The following is a 24,408-nucleotide window of genomic DNA, read 5'->3' on the forward strand; positions in this document are numbered from 1 at the left end:
GGGTGTAGAACCCAAGTACCATGGATGATGTATTTCTGCGTTTTATGCAGAGTGGATATCGATGAGGTTACTCTTAAGTAAGCGTAGGTACTGCGTAATTCCGTACTGTATTATGTGCGAAGTACCCACACTATGCCTTACCCACACAGCGGTTTTTTTGGGGACTAGGCAAGGTGAAGGGGGATCCATCAGCTTGTTCCTGTCTAGGCTGCAGATTTTACTAGGACAGGCTTAGGCTCTAGCCTCTAGGCTCGTCAGTTGTATTTTATTCTTTTTCTTCTCCATCTTGGAAAAAAAAAAAAAAAAAAAAGGCCCACATCAGCTAATCAATCTTAACCGCGGGAATCCCTGAGCTTTCAAGAAGCCAAGACCTAGGAGTCGATGCGAACACGCATATTGCGATGATGCATAACGTGAAATCGGATCGAATAATAGAACATTGTTCCGCTCTAATGCTCTATTAAAGACTCCAGTAAAGAGTCATGGTGTGCGCATATATACGGGACTGCATGCGCTGCTATCTATTATACTATCATTATGTAACTCATCGTCAACTTCCCAGATCAGAAGTACCTAGTGTATGAAGTTGTTAGACATAGATTTAAGTATGTACGGAATAGGTACATTCTATTTACCTCGCAGAGGTCAATGATTAAGTCTAATTGAATAAAGTATGTTGCTATAATTCGCCATTGCGTTTGTTTTGACGTTGAAAGAGCTAATTTGTAGTATCACCAAAATAGCGTTATTATAAATGTTTATTCTCAAGTAACCTACCTATACAATGGTACAAGGATACAATTTCGATCGTGTCCTACGCGGAATTATCAGTTTTCGATTTTGCTGCAATTCAGTTTCTCTGTCTCGTTGCCTGCCCCGAGTTCAACCTCCTTTGCCGACCACTCTGGGCCGATGCCGCAACTTCAAGTTTTTTCCCTCCCATGACTTATGGATGGATCCCTACAGGCACTGATTCGTGTTCTATTCCCTGTCATACACGATGCCAACATATCCACAAAGGTACTTGTATCATGTAGTCGTTAGGTACCTACTATGTATGTATATCATGTATACAAATATTTCTCAACTTCACTTTTTGAACCTCGGTCACGACCTAATGATGGGTCTTCAGGATGGAAGCAGATACCGGGACAGATACCAGGACAGGGGCAAATCATAAGCTTCGCCATTACGATAGCATCACGATGCTACGCGGGGCTTAGGGAAAGGAAATGAACACCTACATACTGCTGCAACATGTATTGTGTGCTTGGCTGCTTAGATTGAAAAGAATCTCAACTAGGAGCCACTTTAATGGACAGATATTGGGGCCACAGTATGAGCTCGGGCACCCAGGTATTCCGCAATGGTGATGATGAAGGCAAGCGGGGGTCATGAAAGTGGACAAGTGAGAAGGGAATCTTGGTACGCGCACCCAATAAACATACGTTCGGATCCGAGCGGTCGGTCACTGCACATCTGATTCGCAGACACAACTTGACTTTGTGTGAGAGATACACAATCTGTTTGATTCATACGTCTTCTTTTCCAGGTTTGAATTTTCCGAATGATTGAGCCATGATATGTATAGTTGTTCGGCAAGATGAGAGAAGCGGAAAGGAGAGTTCTTATTACACAACCCGCGTTTCGTTCGTGGTACAATTATTTTTTAACCCCCGCTGAATCCTGAATTATATATCATGGGAACTCATATTATTAAAACTCTATCTCGATCCTCCAATGCCCACCCTGATAGCGTGTAAGTCGGACCGTAGTATCATCGTAATACCGCTGTGGAAAGTATAAAGATGAACAACGTTGAGGGAGGTTTTATCGATCACGGCCGCTCGCGTGGCATTAAGCGGTGATAGAGCTTGACAGGGATAGGAGAAAATGTAATGGTGCACAGAACCACATAAAGAAGAGACGATACAGTAAGGACCGTGCCAATTCTTTGCCACGGAACTATACCGAGGTAGCGGATTTGCGACCGTTCTGGAACCCTGGACCTTTGGGCTGACAAGCCATCCACCGCAGCCCACCGTCAGATGGGCTTAAACATTTTCCATGAACGATAGCTTTTTGACCTTGAAGCACATCCACCGAATTGTGGCTGGCACGCGCAACAAAAAAAAAAAAAGACGCGCTTCGCTTACGAATTAATATGATTTCAAGATTCAGCCCTCTGGAGTTTCGAACTCATGGCTCTGGGCTTTGGGCTCTGGCTTTTTCAAAACAGCCACTATTACGAACATCCTTCCATCCGCAACACATGTGGATATCGTTGGCAACAGTGCGCGCCCACTGGATGGATCTAATGTACCGATTTTCTTTTGGTCAAAGAAGAAAGGCAAAGAAAAAAAAATAGAACCGGCCGGGTAGAATATACCAAACCTGAAAGATGTCCGGCCTACCGCCCCATTGTGGGACGACCACCTGACTGAGTAAAAATTGATCTCCTCATGGAGAAGGAGGATTTTCTTACAGTATTCTCAGCTCGTATGCCTTAACAAGAAAAAAAAAGAAAAAGAAAAAGAAAGCTTTGGGCAAAAAGTTAACCAGAAGCCGTCCACAAATCCCGACGTGGAGAGCGGGCCATCCACATTGCCGTGAGCTGGCAGGATTACAGAAGAAGTATCCCGATTCCTCAACTTCGCGATGCCACCAACGTTACGTACAGCAGCCCCAATCGTCCCCAGTCGTTCCAGTCGTTTTAGGAGATAGGAGAGAGGGGCGGGGTCATTGCTATTTTCTTTGTATTCCGTATCGTACATTAATAAATAACATCCAGAGTAGCGTAGATGGTACTATTTCGGTCCGGGATTGGTATCACCTTCACTTCCGTAAGACTCGGAAGGATGGGTATCCCGTGTATCCCACGGTTCATTGGAAATTTATTATACGGACATCGTAGCATCGTATCCACCTTTGGAGATCAAAAGGTCAATTACGTATCACACGATATATATCTTTCTTTTCGAGTGACATGCATATTTGACCTGTTAACCTTAGGTAGCTAGGATAGCCAGGGATAGCTGACAGGACAGGACGACAAGAACTAATAAATGGTGAATTCAATGCTAAGAACAATTTCCCACGCCTGTGGTACCCGTGTAACCATCTACAATGTATTGGAACCCGGTCACGTTACATAGACGAATATGTATTGTACGTGGCGATTGGCGCGCTCTCTTTCCGCATGTCGGTATTCGGACTTTATAAGCCGTGGTTGGTGTACAACAAAGAGCCATCTCGGCGGAAAGGGGAGTTAGAAAAAGGAAAGAGCATTGAGATATCTATGTACATGTACATAGCATCCAGGCAGCTTCGAGCCTTCGACTTTATAGCTACGGCAATTGCCGCCAACGGCGAACAAAAAGTTGCTCAAATATAGGTACATACCTACATACATAAAGCAAGCATTAAGTACCTAGGTAGGTATAGTATATGTAAGTTATTTGACTATAACATACATGTTATATAGGCAGGTATGCATGGACGCATGGACGCATGGACACATGGTTAGGCATGAGGTAGTTCTATCTATGTAAGGTATACTCCATCATATATACCTAAGACTGTAATACATACCTACGTTATGTATGTACATGTAGGTCTAATGTACGCTCTAATGTATGTAACATCATTTTTTTTCTCTTCTCTTTCGTCCACACGCACACAAAATCCATACACTCACGCACACATATGCAAGACGTTCGGCGCAATTGATCGAGACCAAAAAAAAAAAAAACTTCGTGCTACCTTGCCTCTGGCTTTCCTATATCTCATCATTTATGCACAGTAATAAAAGCACCTGGCACCAAATCCCCCCTTGGCATGGTTCCCCAGAAAGATTTTCCCGCTAAGGTGATATGTCAGGAGCTTTTCAACGGCACCGGGCATGGACAGATCTTTGGTGACCCGAAGCTCTGGGAGAGACTAAACAAGCGTTGAATCCAATTCCTCCCATGTTTCGCAGCTGGATCGAAGCTAGAGAGAGATCATTCGCGCCCAGGCACGACGGCGTAGTCATATTTCAACGACATGCGATACACTGTCGAATGATTATTAGATGCCTATATATATATACCTAGGTATATATATGTCATCGAACTTCGCGCTGGCACATTATCACAATAGAGAGACTACCTATGAGTAATCGTCCTATACACCACAATAGCTTTCCTATACAGGACCATCGTACTATATTACTCCCCACTATCTTGCACACCGCCATGCTTCCTTCGAGCCGGTGGATACGATGCCATCAGCTGTGTGTGTATTGTGTATGCACCTCTCCAAGTCATTCAAAAGACATGTGACATTGGGACGACATCTCGATACGCACATGAGGAAATACGTCAATTTATCTTGCTCAACTCAGCATCCCGTGTCTCTTGACCAGGTCTTTACGTCTATGCCAATGCTGCTGCTGCTGCTTGCTGCTTGATGCATCGCATCTCACGTATCGAGATATTAGTGTAGTACATCAGTACATCAATATGCGGTCATTGGTCTGTCAGCGTAAATCTCATGCCGCTTCTCACGATATCGGCGAGTTCCTATCGAGGTACTATGGCAAATTCCCCTCAAAATACCTCCGAGAGAGCGAAAAGGCGCGGACATTGTCGGTCGAATCACTCACGAGCCGAAGGGCAGGGTCCCCTTCCTTGGTATGTACGTCGACGCACCCATCCACACCCCCCATCTGCAGAGCCACCTCAGCCATTGTTCACGTGGATTGCTTACCCCCTAACCAACCACCACGGTGGTCCCCCAGACTCGCCAAGATGGCCAAGTGGGCACGTCCAAGCTTGCAGAGTTGCAGTGTGACAATCCAAAAAAGAACCTGGACCCCCAACAGCCCGCCTCGACCTGCAAGGTATACCATCCTGGGCCTAGGTAGAGCTCGCTCTAGGCTTTAGTAAATAGCTTGGTAGCCGCGCTGGAAACCTAGCTCGCGAATGTCATGTCTCGCGGTTAATTCAATCATGTTCCATCGAAACTTACCATAGTACCACTCTCCTCGCTTCATCTCCGGACTGCATAGCATCGGGCTCCATTCGTGGGGTGGGGTGAGGGGGGTTTTTTCCTCAAAGCGCAGCCCGTCTCATCCTACGTTCTGTCGCAATGCCCTGTCCTCCGAAAGCTAGCTGACCTCGGTCGGCCCATAACGCTCTCGGCTATATCTCCGCATTTACCACAACGTCCAAGCGGCATCCCCGTTAGAATCCCGGTCAGACGAACGGATTCTCCTTCCACCCAAGTCGACACAACCTTCCCTTTTCCCGAGTCATCATCAGTCCTCGTGCGCGGATGACCTGGGCAGTTGATATCTTACGTGCATCTATCATTTATGATTATACCCCCATTGGTGCCCTCCGTAGTAATTGATGTTTCTATTCTGAAATGACCTGCGCTTCAGACCATTGAGCCTCTTTGATATTCACCATCTTTCCGTGTCGATATTTTCGTTACAGGGGGACAACTCTATAGTGTATAGCGTATCTAGTCGCGAACGCGCGACGGAATACTCGGTTACGGTACATGATTCAGATGCTACCTAACGTCTGCAAAAGATGTAACATGGTGCTATTTAGTCAAGTAGGTCATGTTGTGATTCGTTTCGGGCAACCCCTTATCAAGTCTCGATTAGGATTGCATGCGAAAATCCAGTATCCGAGTTAGGCTGAGAGATCTCAGATCCATCCAAACCAGTGATCTCACAACTGGGCGCTACATTTTTCTCAATGCCAATCATTTTGCTCGACCCCGTGCATCGGGTCACATCATTTTGTAGTCTACCTTTTCGGTTACTTGATTCCCCACAGGACCAAGTTGATTAGTCTCACCCGTCACTCTGGTAGCGAAGACAAAAGAAGACCTCAAATTCGACGACAATCAAGCCTACCGGCGCCTATCGGCAAGCCACGATTCAAATATTCAAAACAGTGTGCTCGGTGGTGCATGAAGCCAGCAATAGCATAACCAGCAGCCAACTGCGTATATAGGTACCTTAGGTACCTAGGTATTGTACATTACATACCTGTACTCTATCGTATGCCCAAAAGTTCCTGGATTGAGAGTTCCAGGATTTGAGGGAATAAGAATACTCGGCATATTTTTCGGACGACCTCACCGCGCTTACTGAAGTTGCCCATGTCATTACATAATTCTATTCCCAACGCCTGCATCAAATCGAGCGAATACGAGGGGTTGGTGTCCCAATTTTGCGAGGGCCGCGTTATCGACATGTATCCTTTTTCTTTTCTTTTTTTTCTATTTCTTTTTTCAGACCCTGCGACTCTCAAGACCCTAGGTACCATGTACCTACGTTTTAACTTAAGGTTCCTTATATTTTATTATTAATGAATGCGGGCCACGTTAATACTGTTGCTCGGCATTAGCGTAAACTTTTAATATTGTTAGGTTGGTACCTAACCTGGTAGAGGCTCCAGCGCTAATGTCAAAAAGATAGCAGTAAAACTCAACCCTAGTGTTTCAGCTGCAGGGCCTGTATGCACCCTACGAGCATGTGTACCTAATTGTAGTGTGGGTACCAACAGCGTTAGAGAGCTGGAAGTTGGGACTGCTAGAGCTTCCAGATCGGCATTTTCACCGTCATATTTACCCGGACTCAGCCCAAGTTAAGACGACCCTCTTGGGGGGGCAGACTTGAGAGGCCAGCCTGATTAATAATAATTCCGCTGGTCTTCAGCACTACCTAGGTACCTACGGATTTACGGACTGGTGGAACTAGAAATCAGAGTATCATTCATTATTCCTAACCCCGATACGGATTATCTGTTTAACGTGTGCCGCTTCTCTCATCTTCTTCCTCTTCGCCTTCGCCTTCATTTTCAGGTTTTATTCTCAGGTTTATTTTCACCGGCGGTGTTATTACGGGGTTTACGTATTTTCTTTACCTACTCTAATCTTCTACACGTATCTCTAGTGGGTTCCAACTTCAAAGGTAACATACCATGTGGCATGAAGGGCCGTCTAATAAGATGGGGAACCCAAAAAGTCACCACAACTCTCTCTCCCTCGACCCACCTAGATGATACCGAAACTTTCCATATTCGGCCCCATACCAGGTATCTACTATGTATGTCGTAGGTATCTACGCGTGTTGGACGATGGTGGTATGAGCATGGAAGGACTGTTCCCTGTGACATGTGCGTTCCATTTTCTAGAGCGACCAGAATTATTGGGATTATCAGATTGACCGATGCGGAAAGCAGATCTGTGAGAACCCTGCCGCCAAGCGCTGCATTGCCGATCACTCTTAACCACGAACCTTTCAACTGCTACTGAACGACTTTGACCAGTTGAATCTGTCTACTTACAAGGTACACACTAGACTACACTACTACGAAATGTAACAACGTGTAGGCCAGCTAGTCCAACCCACAAAGTGTGGATTGCGAATTTCGAGAAAAGCAGGAAACAAAATAATAAAAGGATGTCTTACAAGGGTGAACGTCGAATATCAAGAAGCGCAGAAGGATAGCTTAGGAACGCCATTGACGTCAACAAATCGTTAATTGCTTCATTCAGCAGGTTGGTACATCCATGGTTTTGATCTCCTATTCGGGGGAGACATTATTATTATCAACTTCTTCTGGCTTTTGCGTAAAGGATAACTTTATTATTCGTATACTTACTCTATACCTGCATCCTAGGTACAAAGAACTCTTTTTTTCTTTTCTTTTTTTTCTTTTTTTCTCTAAGCATGCACAATTTTCAAGTCCGTGTGGAAATCAATATATTAATGCCGAAGCGCTAATAAAATCCACTTCTACATAGTATACATAGTAAACCACTAACAATGTTCAGGATCATCTTTTTAAACAATCAGTTATTTTATTGTATTGCGGATGAGGGCTATGGCCCAGAACAACATGCCGCTCTGTTATTCGTTTATCTTTCGTCTCCCTAGTTTCGTCTGGCCAAACAGGGGGCAAAGGCGAACTTGATGTGGTCCTTTTCCTTTTTTTTTTTTTTTTTTTTTTCTTGCTCTTCCTTTTTTCCGATTCTTTTTTCCTATTTGCCCCTACCCACGCCACGATCTTTGTCTAGGTCATAGTGGATCGTTTACACATCACAATGACATCCGAACTCAGCTTGGATTGACAGGAACTGAACCACATGCCAATTAAACTTTTCCAAGTGGCTAACAAAACCGGGTTCTTCTAATTCTGACAAAAGCCAATGGAGAATGCAAATTATATTATTGCAGCATGCAATTCCAGTTATCGATTTCTGCTTTGAGGCTATCCAGCTTTGATAAATATGAATCTTTACTCAATTTCTAGATCCATGTCTCAGCCGTGTACCCCCAAGAAAACTGCCTGCCGTTTGGGTATCTGGGTACAGATCCGAAATGCTACGGTCGACGGTCGTCCCGAAACGGACATCCCGAATGCCGGATTTCCGGTATTAGGCAGGTAGACACGACAAGACAAAGCGAAGAAGCAAAGAAGCAAAGAAGCTTGCTGATTGCAGTTGGGACAACCCTTCTATTCTACTGTCGATATACCCACGAGCCTGGTTATCTATTCTCTCCCTGGCCTCGCCATAGCAAAGTGACGTGGTGATATAAACGCCATCCGGTCATATGACGATGCGCTATATGCCGGTCGCGCGTCTAACCGCATACCAAAGAAGTTGTCAGCTCATATATGCTGTGTTACCGTAGCGCCTCTCTGTCCCGTAAACATCGGTCAATGTTTCAAAAGTTTGTGAAGCATTCCCGTCTAGATCCTATAAAAACAACGCAGCCAATAACAGCGAGATCCAAGGAGATGACTTTAAAAATTGTGGCTTGCATTACATTGCTCCCTGGCTTATTCTATACGACTTCTATCACTTATCAGCTGGCCGCCACGGCTTTGTATCGTTATTTCATGATAATTATTATTGCCACTTTTAACAGCCCCTTTTTGCAAGGACATACATACTTCCTTCTCTGCATGTCAGATGTTCTTCCCATGGCAAACATTAGCAAACAAGGCTCTCTCTCCCCCCCTTTACATATTCCGGGTTAGATACTCGATATGGAAACGGGCCGCCGAATTTCTCGACACCCTCTTTCTTAGAAAAAGGCGGATTAAACAAATAAACGTGGCAGCACGGCAACCAGTAAAATAGCTATCTTTGACAAATACCGTCTCACCTAAAAAAACGACAGCATTATGTCAAGAAAAGCAGCAGGGCGGCAAGGAGCTTTAGCTAGTCACCTCTAAAGCGGTAAAGAGAATATCCGCAGGGCGTTACTCAAGACCTACTACGTACCTAGGTAGGTAGCTTTTTCTATGGGATCATGAGGATCATCGAAGTAAGTAAGACGTGGCAAGATGATCGCAACGGGATCTGGCTGCCTCTTCTTTGTCTTTTACTTTTGCTTTTTTTTAAAAAAAAAAAATTAAAAAAATAATAAAAAAGTTCTTCCAGCTTCCCTTTGAGACGCCTTCATTCTCGTGATGTGGTCGATATTGTTCTCACATAGCAAATAAACAAACTTAACTTCGAGTATGCGTATGCATGTCTCGACGTTGCTAGCTTAGACTTCAGCCCGACATAGCATGAGCATGAGCATGAGCATGATGAAATCTTATGTATACCTACCTGGTATGCAGCTTCTACTTTCTTCCTACATTAGGTAGGTCCTATATACCCTGCCACGTGCGTGAGAGACGCGAGACGAATGCGACTCTTTTCCTTGATTCGCAAAAGAAACAAAAAAAAAGTCTAATTATTCCAATCCCGAGTTAGCTAGCTGCGCCCCCCTTACCCTACCCTACACTGACATAACCTTACCCCAGCTCCCGTGGAGCAAGCCCCAGAAGCCGTGGGCGTGTGCGTGTGCGTGTACGCGCGTGTGTGGATGTAGATGTGGATGTGGTGGATAGAGATGTAAGTCGTCAGGTAGCTTAGAAAAACAAAACAAAACAAAACAAAAAAAGTATCGGCCGAAACACGCCATAAGCCGCCTCAATTCTCGAACCGTATACTCGGGTCGGACGAGCCGTACTATAGGCAGAAAGGGGCTAAGCGCGATCCCTTTTTTTTGTTGTTGTTTCTCTTTCTCTTTCTCTGTCTTTACTTTTTTTTTTTACCCGCCACGACGGACGACACTAGCGGTCAAGATAGATACAGAAGGTAGAGTAGGTAGATAGAGGTACCTGGTAGGTGATTAATTTCCACCGCTTTTCTGCTTCTTTTTCTTCTTTTTCTTCTTCTTCTCCTTCTTCTTTCGCCTGTGCTGACGACCTAGGTAAGGTATCTATCTACCCAACGTATTGGATATCATCGTCTCCCTAGGGAGGCGAGGGGAGGCAAGGTCGTGAAATGCACAAAAAAGAAAACGTTTGGAAGGGCGGGATCTCCCCTGCCTGGGTCTGGGAGGTGGATAGAAGGACACTGGGAGACTGGGAGTGAGATTATAGAACTGCTTTTTACCTACCTAGGTACCTACTGTTCTCGGTGCGTAAAACCTCTGCAGTTGGGCATCGAAAACGGCTAGGATTAGCATATTTTGGCACTTCAATTCTGGGGGGAATCCTTATAGGGGTAGATTAGGTAGGTTAGATAGGTTAGGTAGGTACCTACCTACCTAGGTATATATGTCAGCTTAGAGCTGAGCGTAGCGGACAAATGACTGGTTGTTATTTGTTGTTTGTATTTACTTTTCCTGGCTGGCTCTTACTTACGTTCTCATTCCCCTGGTTGGATGGCATAAATCCAAATGGAGATAAAAACAGGTCTACGACGACTAGGTAAGGCGAAAACGTAGTCCTGATGACAGGAATAATGTGTTTTTGTCTATAGGGGTAACTAGACGTTACCTAGTAAGCCACACAATACGTAAGTTGTCAACAATGTTTGGCTTGCCTGCTTGCCTTGCCATATAAGCCAGGCGACATTAAATACATACCTACACCTAGGTATATTTCTCTGTTCGGGCAACAGTCCGCGCGATATTATATTCTGACCACCAGGTTCATGCAGGGCTTACATGTCCCGGGTGTCCTAATAGGTATTTGTTCGTCGGATGACGGTTCCGATGCGGACATTATTCTCGACGACCTATGCGTGGGGGGGTGGTGAGAGAATCTTACGACTTGGGGGCGACCTGACTCGGCAGGCAAGAAGGAGCATAGGTAATAACAACAACATGAAAAACAATGGAAATTCGCATCTTCGTCTATGCGTTACGCGTGTCAGCAAGTGAATGTGTTGTTGTTTTTTCTGTATCAACTTCTCGGTCAGTGAATCTAAAACTGCGAGGGAGATGGCAAGTAAAACAACCCGATTTACCTATTCAACATTTGTAATCGAAGAGACCTTTACAATCGAAAAAGTACTCTGGCTTGAGGATTACTCGAGATGACGAGGCACTACGCCGCCATGGCGATATTTGTGCCCAAAAAGCCCAAAGCACCCACCACGAGACTGAGTTGGTGGTGTGCAGTCCTCAAGGAAATAAGCTAGAATATCAGGGGAACCAAGCACCCAACTAACAAATACCATAGTCTGATATAGCGGCCTACTGCGTAAGGTGTACAAAGATATACCACTGTAAACTAAATATTCTAAGCTACCTAGGTGAGGGATCAAGGGGTTATCCGAATATAACTTATAACTTTACCAAAGTCACATCGGTAATATTTGATATTGATAGCCACGCAGAACAGACTAACAAAAGCTTGAAAGGCACACTATTAGACATAGGAAGATGTACTTACGCTAACTAAGGTAACTATTTACTCCAACCCGATATCCACGTAAACATATATCTCATCCCATCCATCCCGTCCCATTCCCCTCCTCTCCTCCTTTCCCACAGACCTCTCCCCCTCCCCCCACCCCCTATCTAACAAGTAAACACGCTCGGCCCCGCGGGCTGGTACGCCTTCCCGCCGTTATTGTAGATATTAATCATGAGGCCCGGGTCGGTGGCCTTGTACGCGCCGGGGAACGAGACGAGCTCCTTGGGCTGGGCGGACCCGGACCCCCCCGAGACGTGGACCTGCGCGCACGAGATGTAGAACTGCGCGCCGCCCGCCGCCGACGCCGAGTGCAGCGCTACGTGCTCGATCCGGAACAGGTAGTCGCCCTCCGCGAGGCACTGCGGGATCGCGAAGCTGATTTGCGATTTGCCTGGTTGAGGAGGGAGGAGGGCGTTAGTATGGGGCAGGGAAGGGGAAAGAAAGAAGGTAGAGGGGGGGAGGGAGGAAAAGAAGGAGGAGGAAAAGAAGGAGGAGGAAAAGAAGGAGGAGGAAAAGAAGGAGGAGGAAAAGAAGGAGGAGGAAAAGAAGGAGGAGGAAAAGGGGAAGGGGGAGATAATACCGTTCGATGGCCAGTTGTACTGCCCGCCAGACACCGACGGCATGTCCTGGAATACCTTGAACCACACCTTTCCGCTACCGTCCCAGTCGGCTGCCGTCTTGCCCGATGGGACCTTGGCCATGTATGCCGAGAGAGCTAGCAAATAGCATCAAGTTAGTCACTCGATTCATAGTGTCCTATCCCCCATCTCATCTCGTATCTCATCCTGCTCCATCCCGTCGGCTCGGAATGCCAATACTCCCCTCCGTCTTCACACATGAGCATACTAGGTTAGGCATGCGTATGAAATAATAACGTACTGCAGAAACACGAACGTCAGCATTTTTTCCTTTCTATTCATCCTATCCCATCCCATCCATATATCAGCTCTCCACGAATCTCTCTCAACGCCCCAACAGCAGCCCCCCTGGCCAAGAAAAAAAGAAGAAGAGATAGATTAGATGTAGAGGCAGATACGTACCCTCCAGGGTGGTAAATATTCGGGTTCGCAACCCAAGTGATCTGGCCCCCGGCCTTGACCTGGGCGGTCTCGGGCGCGCCGCCCGGCGCGCGCTGGTAGCAGCGGATGGCGTCGGAGCCGACGTCCGTCACGGGGCCGTTGGACTGGAAGTTGGCCGTCTGCCGCACCGACGACCAGTCCGACGTGCCCGCCAGCTTCGGGAACGTGTCTGCGGGGAACCAAAAAATTAACATTAAAATTAGAAAATTCAACACCAATTCCGCTACAGGTAGGTAGGGAGGGAGGTAGGTAACCTAGCCCTGATTTCTCTCCCACGTGATAGATGAATAACTGTTGGCATTGTTTATTATACGTACAATGCGGGGCGGCTTGAGTGCCGGCCACGAGGAGCGCGAATGCTGCTGCGGTGGCCTTCATCGTGGATGATACTCTCTCTCTCTCTCTCTCGTAAGGATTTGTTATATAGGATAGGTACCTAACTACCTAAAATCCAAGCACACGGCTGAGCAAGCAAACAGTAAGGAGTAGCTAGTAGCAAGCGGTAGTAATAGTAGTAGTATCAAAGTCCTACGGGAAACAGAACGACATCGACAACACAGCAACACAAGAGACAAGACTGGCAGACAAGAGAAACCATCATCGTATATATAGTACATATGTATTATCACCCAGGCGGGAAAACCACAAGAGGCCTAAAAAATCGAGACGGAATATGTCGTTGCGTTTACTAGGAACGGTGTTAGTCGGTCCACTCACTCACACCCCCCTGTTTGCGGATAAAAGACGCTTCTCATTTCCGGTTATATTCAACGGCCACTCGCAAGCGAAGAAGAATGACCTCGTCTGGGGACTCACTACGAAGCGCCAGTCGGCAATGCTACATACTGAACATGCTACTCAAATGACGCACCTGTCTAAGAATAGAATGTGAATGTCACGAACGCCGACTGAACCTATCCCTTTCTTGAGAAACCTGTATTAGATAGGTGGTTAGGTGTTCTTGACTCTTGGCAATCTTTCACGTAGCCGGCTTAGTATAGAATATTCTTATAGCAGTAGACCTCGAATTCATGCTACGTACTTAACCGCATCGTCTCCTAGCGAGAACAACGCAGATGAAAGCCTACATATACATATGACCCCAGGATAGGCCTTGAAGCAAGTCCAATTCTGCACAAGTCAGTAAGCAACATACCTCTTCTCTCGACTCGAAAGTCAAAAATTGGCAAGTTGTACGGCCTCAAGTCCAGAGTTGCTTCATTGCAGGACCAAGGCAGAATAAATTCTGCACTTTCCACGTCTCTCTCATCTTGGTGTAATTCCTGTAGCTCGTTGGGTGACCAAATTAGGTTGTGCGGAATGCGCAAAATCTGCATCGACATGCACAGATACCTTCGCAAAGTGTCGACATAACGACGTCTAAACATCCGTACCTCTAAACACAACGCCATTTGTGCATATGTGCGATAAAAGAAAAAAAATGCAATCCGGCGAATACTTTACGACGTTCTAAACACCCTCGATGGAGGTAATCACCATCGTCGGTTGTTGATGGGCAGAGCATTAGCACCACCTGCACCACCGCCGCCTATCAAACAAGATTGTTAGTACTGCATCCTAAAATCTACTTGAAAAATGTCATGACATACCTCGGTGACCACCACCGCCACCGCCACGACCGTAACCTCGTCCGCCGTAGCGGCCTCCACCACCGCCACCGCCGTAACGGGCCATCTCATGAAGTCTAGGATCAATCTGCTGCTTGGCCTCTTGAAGAACTGATACTAGATCACGAGCCTGCTTAGAATCTGTAATATTGTTAGTGGTAGGCTTTCTTCAATATTTCTCAAGTAGATAACTTACTGTCAGCAGTAAAGAGAGTAATGGCAGTGCCCTTGGCGCCCGCACGGCCAGTTCGGCCAATACGGTGGATATAATCCTCAGAGTTGTTCGGGTAGTCATAGTTGATCACATGAGTGATGTTGCGCACATCTTAATTACAATCTAATGTTAGCAAAACCGAAAGCCAAGGTTTCTGTAACAAGTCCCAGCGACGGACGTGCTGTGCCTAAGTATATTTTCCGTGCTTTCTCCTCGGAGAATTGGGGCTGTCTGTTGCATCAACATGCCAGTTTGGAGGAGATTCCAATAATCTGGTCTGGGTCCTAGGATCTGGGAGTCTGGAGACAGCTTGACAGGATCAAGAAATGCCAACTCCGCAGTCGTACCACGGGGATAATAAGGTACGACAACGGAACAAGGGTATAGTACATCCGCTATACCACGGGACCCCAATATTCCTGAATAGATGAGAACCACAAGACACACTGGGAGATCAGGCAAATGCGCGCAATCGAGAAAGCCCCTAGACATAGAGTAAAGCACAGCGGATATAACTCTGCTGGATATTGATACGGGGGGGAGGGGGAGGGGAGGGGGAATTTGCAATCATACCAATACCACGTGAAGCAACATCGGTGGCTACCATAATAGGACTCTTTCCAGTCTTGAATTGGTCAAGGACCCAGTCACGTTCGTTCTGCTGCTTGTCGCCGTGAATAGCTGGAAAGGGGTTAGCTTTGAAAACCCGCATGTAAAACTAGAAGCTTGGAGGAACTTACAAAGGGCCGGCCAGCCATCTTGGCGGAGGAATCGCGTAATCTCGTCAGCGACTCGCTTTGTACCTACGAAAATAAGAGCTTTGTTCTCCTTGTTGTCCATAATCTTCTCGAGATGCTTAATCATGCGATCGCGCTTCTCGCCCTCGGATACAACCTCGACGACTTGTGTAATACGGTGGTTAGCGGACAGGTCCATGGAACCAATGTTAACCTGAATGAAATCGGTCTGGAATTCGGCAGCCAGAGCACGGACTTCCTTCGGCCAGGTTGCAGACCACATGAGAGTCTGACGGTCAGGTCGAATCTGACTGATGATCTTGCGAATCTGGGGCTCGAAACCCATGTCCAGCATACGATCAGCCTCGTCGAGGACTAAATAAGTCACTCGGCGAAGGTTGGTCTTACCACCTTCGAGCATGTCGATCAGACGACCAGGAGTGGCAATGCAGACCTCGACACCCTTGGAAAGGTCACGGATCTGAGGACCACGGGGAACACCACCGTAGACACATGTGTTGCGAATGCGCGAGGATTTACCGAATTTGGTAATCTCCTGCTGAATCTGTACGGCCAGTTCTCGAGTAGGGGCAAGAACAAGCACGATAGGGCCATCGCCGGGTGCCAATAGAGGCTGGGCGTTGATGTGGACAATTGCCGGAAGGCAGTAAGTAAGCGTTTTACCGGAACCCGTCTCGGCAATACCGACGACGTCGCGACCTGAAAGAGCCATGGGCCATCCCTGAGATTGGATAGCAGTAGGAGCGGGGAAGCCCTGTGCCTTGACTTCATCCATCACATATCGAGGGAAGCCAGCCTCGTCGAACGTCTCAACAGGCTTAGGGACATCGCGGCCAGAAATGGTTATTTGGTGATCTCTTCGGAATCGCTCAACTTCACTGGCGGGTCGTCGAGCAACAGCTTCATCCTCCTTATAGAAAGACTTCTCAAACTTGGGGAGGGCACTAAGATCTGTGGAAATCAAGGTCAGTTTGCGAGTAAATAACAACTCAGGAATCTGGAAAGAACATACCCCAGTTTTGCTTGTGAAGACCAGCTCCGAGGTTGGACATTTTGTCACCGCCTCCGCTTCCACCATAACCTCCACCGCCGTAGCCTCCACCGCCACCGCCATAACCATTGCTGAAAAAACAGACATGTTAGTCTCGATAATCCAAATCCAGGGTATACAGAGTTGGGGATTTGAAGTGAGGTAAGACACAATAATAACAATTTTTTTTATTAAAAAAAATGCAATTCTTACCCGTAACCATGCTCCTCGCGACCACCGCCGTGACCTCCATGACCTCCATACTTGTTGTGGCCGTTAGAATAGCCTCCTCCACCACGGGAGTTGTAACCACCGCCGTAAGACATGATGATGGCTGCTCGCGTTTGTGATGATCGGGTTGCTATGACTACGAGAGGCGAAAAAGTTCAGCGCAAACGAAGAAGACGAGATGATGTCGCGTCTCGAGTTGGCTGATCTGATTGATTGTAAAAAAAACACACAACCTAAAAAGTTGCAGCGTGCAGTCTGCAAAGAAAAGGAGCGAAAATTGGGGGGTATTATGAGATGAAGAGTTTATGAACTCGAGATGATAGGGAAGGAAAGGCGTGGTGATGAGTTTTTGAAGTCAAGAAGGACCCTGAGTCAAGCGGAACTAATTTTTTTTTTCTTAGTCTCGAGGAAAAGCAACAGTCTAGGCCTAACGAATCAGGGATATGGCCCGTGCATCCCCATTCCTTTTTTTTTTTTCGCCTTGCATGCTAGCTAAAGTTGTCTTAGCGCATTACTAAGGAGGCACGTTAACAGGATAGCAGGAGCAGGTACCTAGGTACAAGGCCTCTACTCCACTTTTTTACACATTGGATTGGAAACTGCTTGCGATAAACATCATCCACAGCTGCGGGCAGGTGCAGTCACCTATTGCCACTATACTAAGGTAGGTACTATGTAATTTTTGCCTCTGGACAACCGGTTTTTTGTTTTGGTCAATTTACAGTGACAGACATTACGATCTGAGTAATGCGTACAAGATCAATCACATCAGATTAGGTACCTAAATAACCTTACATATACTGGATCAACCGTACATTTACGCCAGTTAATGTAAACAAATGTATTAAAGAAAGCCACCATGAGAAAGTATCACTTTACAAACGACTCTCACCAGCATGATCATGACTCAATAGGCTTTTGTCTCAACACCGACGATGTCTCAAATACCAGGCAATTAATTGTACCACACATTTTAATACACCCGTACCATTTACAGGTACCTAATCCATCTATTTCCTTCCACCAGATGCCCGCGCTTCCCTTCTATATAGTGAATGAGATGGATTCGGACGAAGATTCGAGACCCGCGGGTTAAGCTGATGGGAACATCTCCCAAAAGCCAATTTCCATCTAGTTATCTCAACGTTAGTACGACGCATAATATTAACCTCTCCTCCCATCTCACCAAAAAAAAAGAAAAAAACGTCTTACCTTCGTAGCGTGGATAAATATCTTAACCAGCTCTTCTATCCTCGAAGGAGACTGTAAGACCGCGTTCTTTTCCATGAGAGCTTTATATCCACCAAGCAATCTAGATTAGCATTTTCTGATAACTAGCGGTCCCAAAGGACGTGTGTCTTTTAAGGCGCGACTCTCACCAGATCCAGTTGCTACCGCCTCCACGTAGTCCTCCGCGACGTAATTCAGGATCCATTTCCAGTACGTGTTCCCCTCCGTCTTCGTTCTCGGGTCGCCGTGGAGCTGCTTCGCAATAGCTCCGTAGCCGAGGAGGCAAGGCGCCAGGGCAACTTGGAGGCCAATCCAATCTTCCGATTGTCCGATATCGAGGACGTATCTTGTGTACGCGGTACATGCTAAGCAATCAAGCAATCGATCAATCAGCAGCTGGGCGTAGAATGTGAATAGTAGACAAGGTTTAAGGCTTTATTTTATATACCTTGGTGCTCTTCCGTCGCCTCTATCTCCTCTTTCGATATGCCGAACTCTTTACAGTAGTCAAGGTGAAGCTTCATCTCGGTGTGGATATGCGACACGATCTTAGCCCCCTAATCGCGATATTAACATCAACTTGTTTCTTATTTCGATCACTGGACACCTACTGCTGCAATATCTTCCATATTCTTGGACTTGTACGACGCCAACGCATTCGCCCTAGCAAAGTGAACTAGGTATAGATAATCTTGTATCAGATAGCCTTTAAACGACTCGAGAGGCAATTTTCCGTTGCCGAGGCCGAGGACGAACGGATGGTTAATAAATTGATGCCACACCGGAGCGACATCAGGCCGTTCCAGAAGGTATTCGATGAAGTGACCCCTTATGATCATTAGCAGGATAAATTTACACCGAGTTCGGCCCTAGGGGACTTACCGAGAGAACGGGAGGGTAAGAACTGAATGGAAATGGTTGAGTGGTCCGTTTCCTTTCCCGTACCCGGGCGCAGACCTGATTCCTGCTTCGACGTACCGACAGGCAGCCTTGACAGCCTCTACGGGTTTCTGCCCTTTGGAAAGATTGGACGCGATAGCAGAGGCGAGAGAACAGCCAGTTCCGTGTGTGCTGCTTGAGTCTATGTATGGACTCTCGATCCTCGTGGCACGTCCCTCTCCAAATAATAGGTCGACAACCAACTCCCTTTCCTCAGGGGTCGTAGCTATCGAGCCGTCTTTCTTAAAGGGCGCATGGCCACCTTTGATGAGAACCCACTTGGGCCCCAATTCCGATACCTTCCGGGCGATTACCTCTAAGTCGTCTACACGTCGGATGTCGACAGTCCCCTTTCCACTCTCGGAGAGTAGCAGCTGTGCCTCGGGGATATTTGGAGTAAGAACAAACGTCTGCGGGAGCAGCAGAGTTCTTAACTCATTCACGGCTTCCAGTGGTAGGAGTTTAGACCCAGTGGTGGCAACCATAACCTATTTAGATTAACCTATCATGAACTTCCTCGGGGAAACATGATCAGGCAAATAGACTTACAGGATCCAAGACCAGCCTCTCGACCTTGTAATCCTTCAATGCCTGTGCTACAGTCTCGATAGTACGTGCAGAGGCCAACATCCCTTGATGGAGTCCGGATAAGCATCAGCACGACGAATTGGGTGATCGGATTACTCACCCGTCTTCACAACTCCAGGTTCAATGTCCGCAAAGACGGCATCGATCTGCTTCCTTACGAACTCAGGGGGTGTGTGGTGTATGTCACTAACCCCAGTGGTATTCTGAGCCGTCAATGCCGTCGTGGCAGTCATAGCATAGCAGCCGTGAGCCGCGATGACTTTCTGGTCCGCCTCGAGGCCGCTGTTGGTTTTACATCGACGATCCCGTCAGTTGAGAGAGAGAGAGAGAAAGAGAGAAAGAGCGCGTGAGGATCGGATGATAGGCTCATTGAACTTACGCACCACCGCTCGAATCGCTCCCCGCGATAACAAGAATTCGTCTATTGGCCATGATGCTACTGATAAAAAAAAGAAAAGAAAAAAGTCCTACGGCCAGTCAACTGACCTTCCTAATCAAGTCGCGGACTTATATTGTACGGGATTAACTGATGATCGTACTAAAAGTTCCCCGTGTTGCGCGAGAGATTTCTTTTATTAAAGTTCTCAATGGTTTGGACTTAAAAAGAGGTAGCTCGATGAGTGGGGCTCACGCCATCATCCATCCACTCACCATCGACAAGACGATTATGTATACGATATATACCTTAGATACACCTCGATACATATCTTATACATTAGGTTAGGTAGGTACCTATATAAGTCACTAATGAACAGTGTTGCCCTAAGAAAAAAAAAGGGGGGGTTCCCCCTTTTTGCATCAACAAATCAACCATCACATAATTTTTCAAAGAGAAATATGGTATGGGCATGAGACGTCTATTTGTAAATTATTAGGTGTTAGGTACTTAGCCGGTAAGCATTTGCCCAGCCAAACTCGGCGTAGATAGATATGTGTGAGATATAATCCCGTTTTTTTTTTCTCCCCCGTCTTTGTTGCTTGTATGCTCTCTCCGCCAAGGGGATTCGAGTCGGTGTGTTTAACAACTAAATCACACGTGCCTTAGTTGAAAAGTTCCTGACTGTCAACGTCACCTCCTCCTCCTCCTCCTCCTCTTCCTCTTCCTCCTCCTCTTCCTCCTCAGCCTTTAACTCCGTAAGCCGATCTAGTAGTACAAAGCATTAAAAAAGAAAAAAAAGAAGAAAAAAATTTGGGTGGGTGTAGAAAAATGCATGATCTGATCCCAAAAAAAATTGTGGTTCCTTTCGCCCCTCCCCCTATTTCGGTTGTAATTCTCAAGTTAGGCCTCCCGCGCCCGGTAAGTTCAGTTGCTCGTTGAATCCGTCAGGGCCCTCGCACCGCCCGAACAGCCACCGTAACCTCTCCATGTTATTCCGGAGCTCGTCTCTTTCGCCTTCGAGGGCGGCGCACTCGCGCTCCAAAGCCTGGATATGGCGCCGGGCCATGTCCAGCACTTCTGCTTTGCTGACCCTGCGGTCGGTCACGTCGAGCGCCTCCCCGTCGCCCTCGCCCTCGCCCTCGCCGGCCTGCATGGTCTCCGGCAGGGCATTGAGCAGGCTTTCGAAGTGGGCGTTGAGCCGGTTACGGTACTGCTTCTCCACCTGGTTGTGCGTCTCGCGGCTCTTCTGCTCCTCGGCCGAGGCCGGCGGGTTGTGGTGCGTGTTTTTGCTCGTGCGGGAAGCGCTGCGGAGTCGGGACTTGCCCGAGTTTGACGCTGACGACGTGCTTCCCGGTGACAGCACCTGGGGCTGTTTAGACTTCCGCGGCCGTGACGACTGCTTGCTGCTCTTCTTGTGACTAGAACCGGCCGACGCCCCCGATGGTGGAACGCGCGGACTAAGCGTCGCTGCCCCGTACCCCGAGGGATAGGGATGGTGATAAGTATCTGAAGTGCCGATAGATCTAGGCTCTTGGGATATGGTTTGGTAAAAAGGAAGTCCAAAGGGGTCTCCTGTAGGTGTGGTGAACGATGCTCCGCCGGATGATCCCATATTCACATCTGTTGGGTTGTGGCTACCCACAACGTAATTCGGGATGCTCGGGACCGAAGCCGGAGGGAGCGACTGGCTTTGGTAGTCGAGCATGCTTTCTGAGGTCTTGTTCGATGCAATCGTTGAATAGGATGCGTACGAGACGTTTTGACCTTGCGATGATGCGTGTTCACTCTTATAGTACGGGCCGTCAGAGACGTACGCCGACGATAGGTGCTCGGAGGAAACCATCTAGATATTGTTGTTAGTTAGATACTAGGTAATCAAGGCTTGCTTCGCTGAAAAATGTTGTCTGTCGGTTGTCAATACGATAGGTAACTTTGAGTCTGGACACGCCGGTTTTATTTACAGGCTGCAGTCCTGCAAGGCAATTCGATGAGACATAGTCGGACGCATCCGTGATGCTTATGGACCCGGCAAGGCTGGTAAGAGTACCATAAAAATAGATAGCGGGTAAGGGTGGCACACCTCGGGGGCTTTCGGGCACACGGTAGGGGGAATCTAGATTGGCCAACCAACTTACGTGAAAGGGTAGAGCAACTGAGATACCATAGCATTGAGCATTGTACGGCATGTTCCATATAGAAACTTGGATCGACTTTATGCTACACTTGACTAGCAAGCCCGAGGAATAAATAGCAGAAGACGGAACTGGAAGGCAGTGTAGTAGACGGTGTGCAACTATCCCACAAGAATAGCCAGGCAGGGTAGGGTTGTTTAGATCCTCAAAGACGAATCTTTCCCAAATATGACTTCTCTCACTCTTAAATATACCACGATAAGCAGACTACTATTGTTATCATACCCAGCGAAAGCCTTACCCGTTAAGCGATGGCCAGCCAATATGCCAGGACGCTTGCATGACAGACGATGAGCTCTAGCTAATCTCTAAAAGACGCAGGTAAGGTAGCATGGATGCCCGGGCTTCGGCTCCAGAGGTCTGTTTAGGTGGTATCGACTTGGGGGAGTATATGCCATGTGCCGATGGGTAGAGGGTTCTTGGGATGGTACGACAGCACTGTGGCATCCTGATATCCCCATTCTATTCGGCCGCTGTTCCCATAGGGCAGAACCAGAATCAAGGAAAACTCGGTACGAATGCATCTCCCCGAAGAACAGACCATCTCAGGATGCGGTTCGGATCGTGGACTTTTGGCACTCGAGCGTTGCTTGAGGTAGGATTAAACATATTGAGGGTTTCTATATCCAGAGCTGGGGAATCGTTTCCCGGCAGAATACGTTTTCAATAGAGATCCTCCTGCGGCTCTCGAAACGTTCAGGTAGGAAAAAGTTTTGAGCCGTCATGCTTTGTTTGGGAGTTTCTTGTACTACCTCAATGACCCATGTCTCAATGCATTAACATGACTACCTGCACGCTACTTAACCGAGTCCAGCTTGTAAGAGGAGTAGCTATTATGGTCAACAAGTATTTTCTTCAGCCTCGAAACTCGAGGACGCCTATGTAAGAAAGGGTCATGATTGGCTTCAAGTTTAGTAAGTATGAGCCTAGTTTTGCGGCAACTCCTGCGCTGTTTGGATAAAATTATACTTGAATACGTGGCGTAGTCAGCCTATAAGTTTGGATTCTCAGCCGAACCATGGGAGTAAATACCATCGGGCCTATTGTCTATTCACGTATTGAATTTCAGATCCCTTGAATCCATCACCGGTCCCGAGAGCTGAACTCCCAGTGATAATATCAGAGTTGATGGTAGATATAATTAGAGGTAGGTTAGGTTAGAGGTAGTGATCATTTCGATATACGGCCAGCTTAGCTTATTAACAGCTCTGGAACACAATTGCGCCCTGGCTGTTAAGTCTTACGAAACATAACATTAACAATTGTACGTTACACAGCTTCCTCACCGTTATTATTTAGGGTCGCTTATCCTGGTTGATTCCGGGGTTGATGTAGTGGTCTAATGTAAGCACACGCACAGGTAAAAAGAAGGACAGAAGTGTAAGTCAGATACCATGTAATAGAAGCCAGTTCGGTTCCGGGAGGGGAACGCCGCAGATCTCTTAATGACCATTCTATCCAATCAACAACCCCGCCTCATCGACTCATCGAACATATGCAATCCTTCTTCTTTATAAACTGTATTGTAAGCAAGAAGTTTCAGGCCTAGAAGGAACGCCAATGCCGTTAAAGGGGCGTAGTTCAACTGTAGCGGGCAGGTCTCCCCTATTCTGGTTCTTACGCAGGATTCTGCGTTTTGGGTTTCACTGGGTATGAATATGTATTTAGGACATCAACGAAAAAAAAGGTAAGAAACTAAACCTACAACAGCTATCATGGCATCTCGCATTTCGTCAACTCGTATCGTATCAATTTAATAAACAAACCTTAGTTATCACTGATTTTTTTTTGGCCTATTTTTATAAGGCAAGACAAGATAGGGGTTAAACGGGACTTGTCATAACAGATTTCCCTCTCTAAATTTAATAACGCGGTTCAGCAGATTTCGTCTAGAGATGGCCCAGCTGCATATGGCTTATTTTTATACACAAGTCCCATTGGCCGCATCCCATCTCACCTTGTTGAAACAAGAAAAGGGTCAGAATTCTTTTGCTAAGCTCGCCAAAATGGCATTCGAGAAGTTCCCTGGAAGATTATCCCGCAATGAAGTTGGGTACATCGCAGTCATCTCAGCCTAAGTGATACCTTTGTATTACCGAACTACTACTGACGATGCGATAGTAAACCTAACTATACGAAACTCAACACTCGTTGGCGGATAACGTAGAGTTACTCCAATATTATCTTCGGGAAGCGCTCCGATCATCTACGTCGTTGCGCTATCCGTTACATAGCAGCATCTGGGTTATAGAAGACGTCACTATATATTCGAAGAAGTACCACGTGCACCTGTCTATACAGTGCCGGACTAACTAGCCTTTGATAATGCTACCTGCCTGGTATTCATGGGCAACTCTTTCCGGAAG

The 24,408-nt window shown here is 46.9% G+C and overlaps 4 protein-coding genes across 4 annotated transcripts; all 4 read right to left on the bottom strand.

Annotated features, from left to right (window-relative positions):
• Positions 1-11,871: 11,871 nt before the first annotated feature.
• Positions 11,872-13,468, bottom strand: F4812DRAFT_441902 (glycoside hydrolase family 61 protein). The gene is made up of 4 exons (XM_047935272.1): positions 13,171-13,468; positions 12,818-13,022; positions 12,355-12,491; positions 11,872-12,165 (listed from the first exon to the last, which is right to left on the bottom strand). The coding sequence occupies exons 1-4, from the start codon at positions 13,229-13,231 to the stop codon at positions 11,879-11,881; spliced, it is 690 nt and encodes a 229-aa protein (XP_047787070.1). The 5' UTR covers positions 13,232-13,468; the 3' UTR covers positions 11,872-11,878.
• Positions 13,469-13,858: 390 nt separating this feature from the next.
• Positions 13,859-17,132, bottom strand: F4812DRAFT_441904 (p68 RNA helicase). The gene is made up of 7 exons (XM_047935273.1): positions 16,697-17,132; positions 16,466-16,575; positions 15,436-16,404; positions 15,269-15,376; positions 14,678-14,806; positions 14,464-14,622; positions 13,859-14,402 (listed from the first exon to the last, which is right to left on the bottom strand). Exons 1-7 carry the CDS (start codon positions 16,807-16,809, stop codon positions 14,347-14,349), a joined length of 1,644 nt encoding a protein of 547 aa, XP_047787071.1. The 5' UTR covers positions 16,810-17,132; the 3' UTR covers positions 13,859-14,346.
• Positions 17,133-17,366: 234 nt separating this feature from the next.
• Positions 17,367-20,098, bottom strand: F4812DRAFT_441911 (Phosphomethylpyrimidine kinase-domain-containing protein). Its single transcript, XM_047935274.1, has 9 exons — positions 19,851-20,098; positions 19,572-19,753; positions 19,433-19,515; positions 18,827-19,371; positions 18,556-18,772; positions 18,393-18,501; positions 18,094-18,309; positions 17,927-18,006; positions 17,367-17,845 (listed from the first exon to the last, which is right to left on the bottom strand). The coding sequence occupies exons 1-9, from the start codon at positions 19,901-19,903 to the stop codon at positions 17,807-17,809; spliced, it is 1,524 nt and encodes a 507-aa protein (XP_047787072.1). The 5' UTR covers positions 19,904-20,098; the 3' UTR covers positions 17,367-17,806.
• Positions 20,099-20,585: 487 nt separating this feature from the next.
• F4812DRAFT_466994 (uncharacterized protein) lies at positions 20,586-22,036 on the bottom strand (the record flags this gene model as incomplete). The annotated part of the gene is made up of 2 exons (XM_047938594.1): positions 20,586-21,693; positions 21,986-22,036. The coding sequence occupies 2 exons, from the start codon at positions 22,034-22,036 to the stop codon at positions 20,746-20,748; spliced, it is 999 nt and encodes a 332-aa protein (XP_047787073.1). The 3' UTR covers positions 20,586-20,745.
• Positions 22,037-24,408: the final 2,372 nt, after the last annotated feature.

The sequence above is a fragment of the Daldinia caldariorum genome, assembly GCF_022478825.1.
Source record: "Daldinia caldariorum strain CBS 122874 unplaced genomic scaffold F4812scaffold_18, whole genome shotgun sequence".
NCBI lineage: Eukaryota > Fungi > Ascomycota > Sordariomycetes > Xylariales > Hypoxylaceae > Daldinia > Daldinia caldariorum.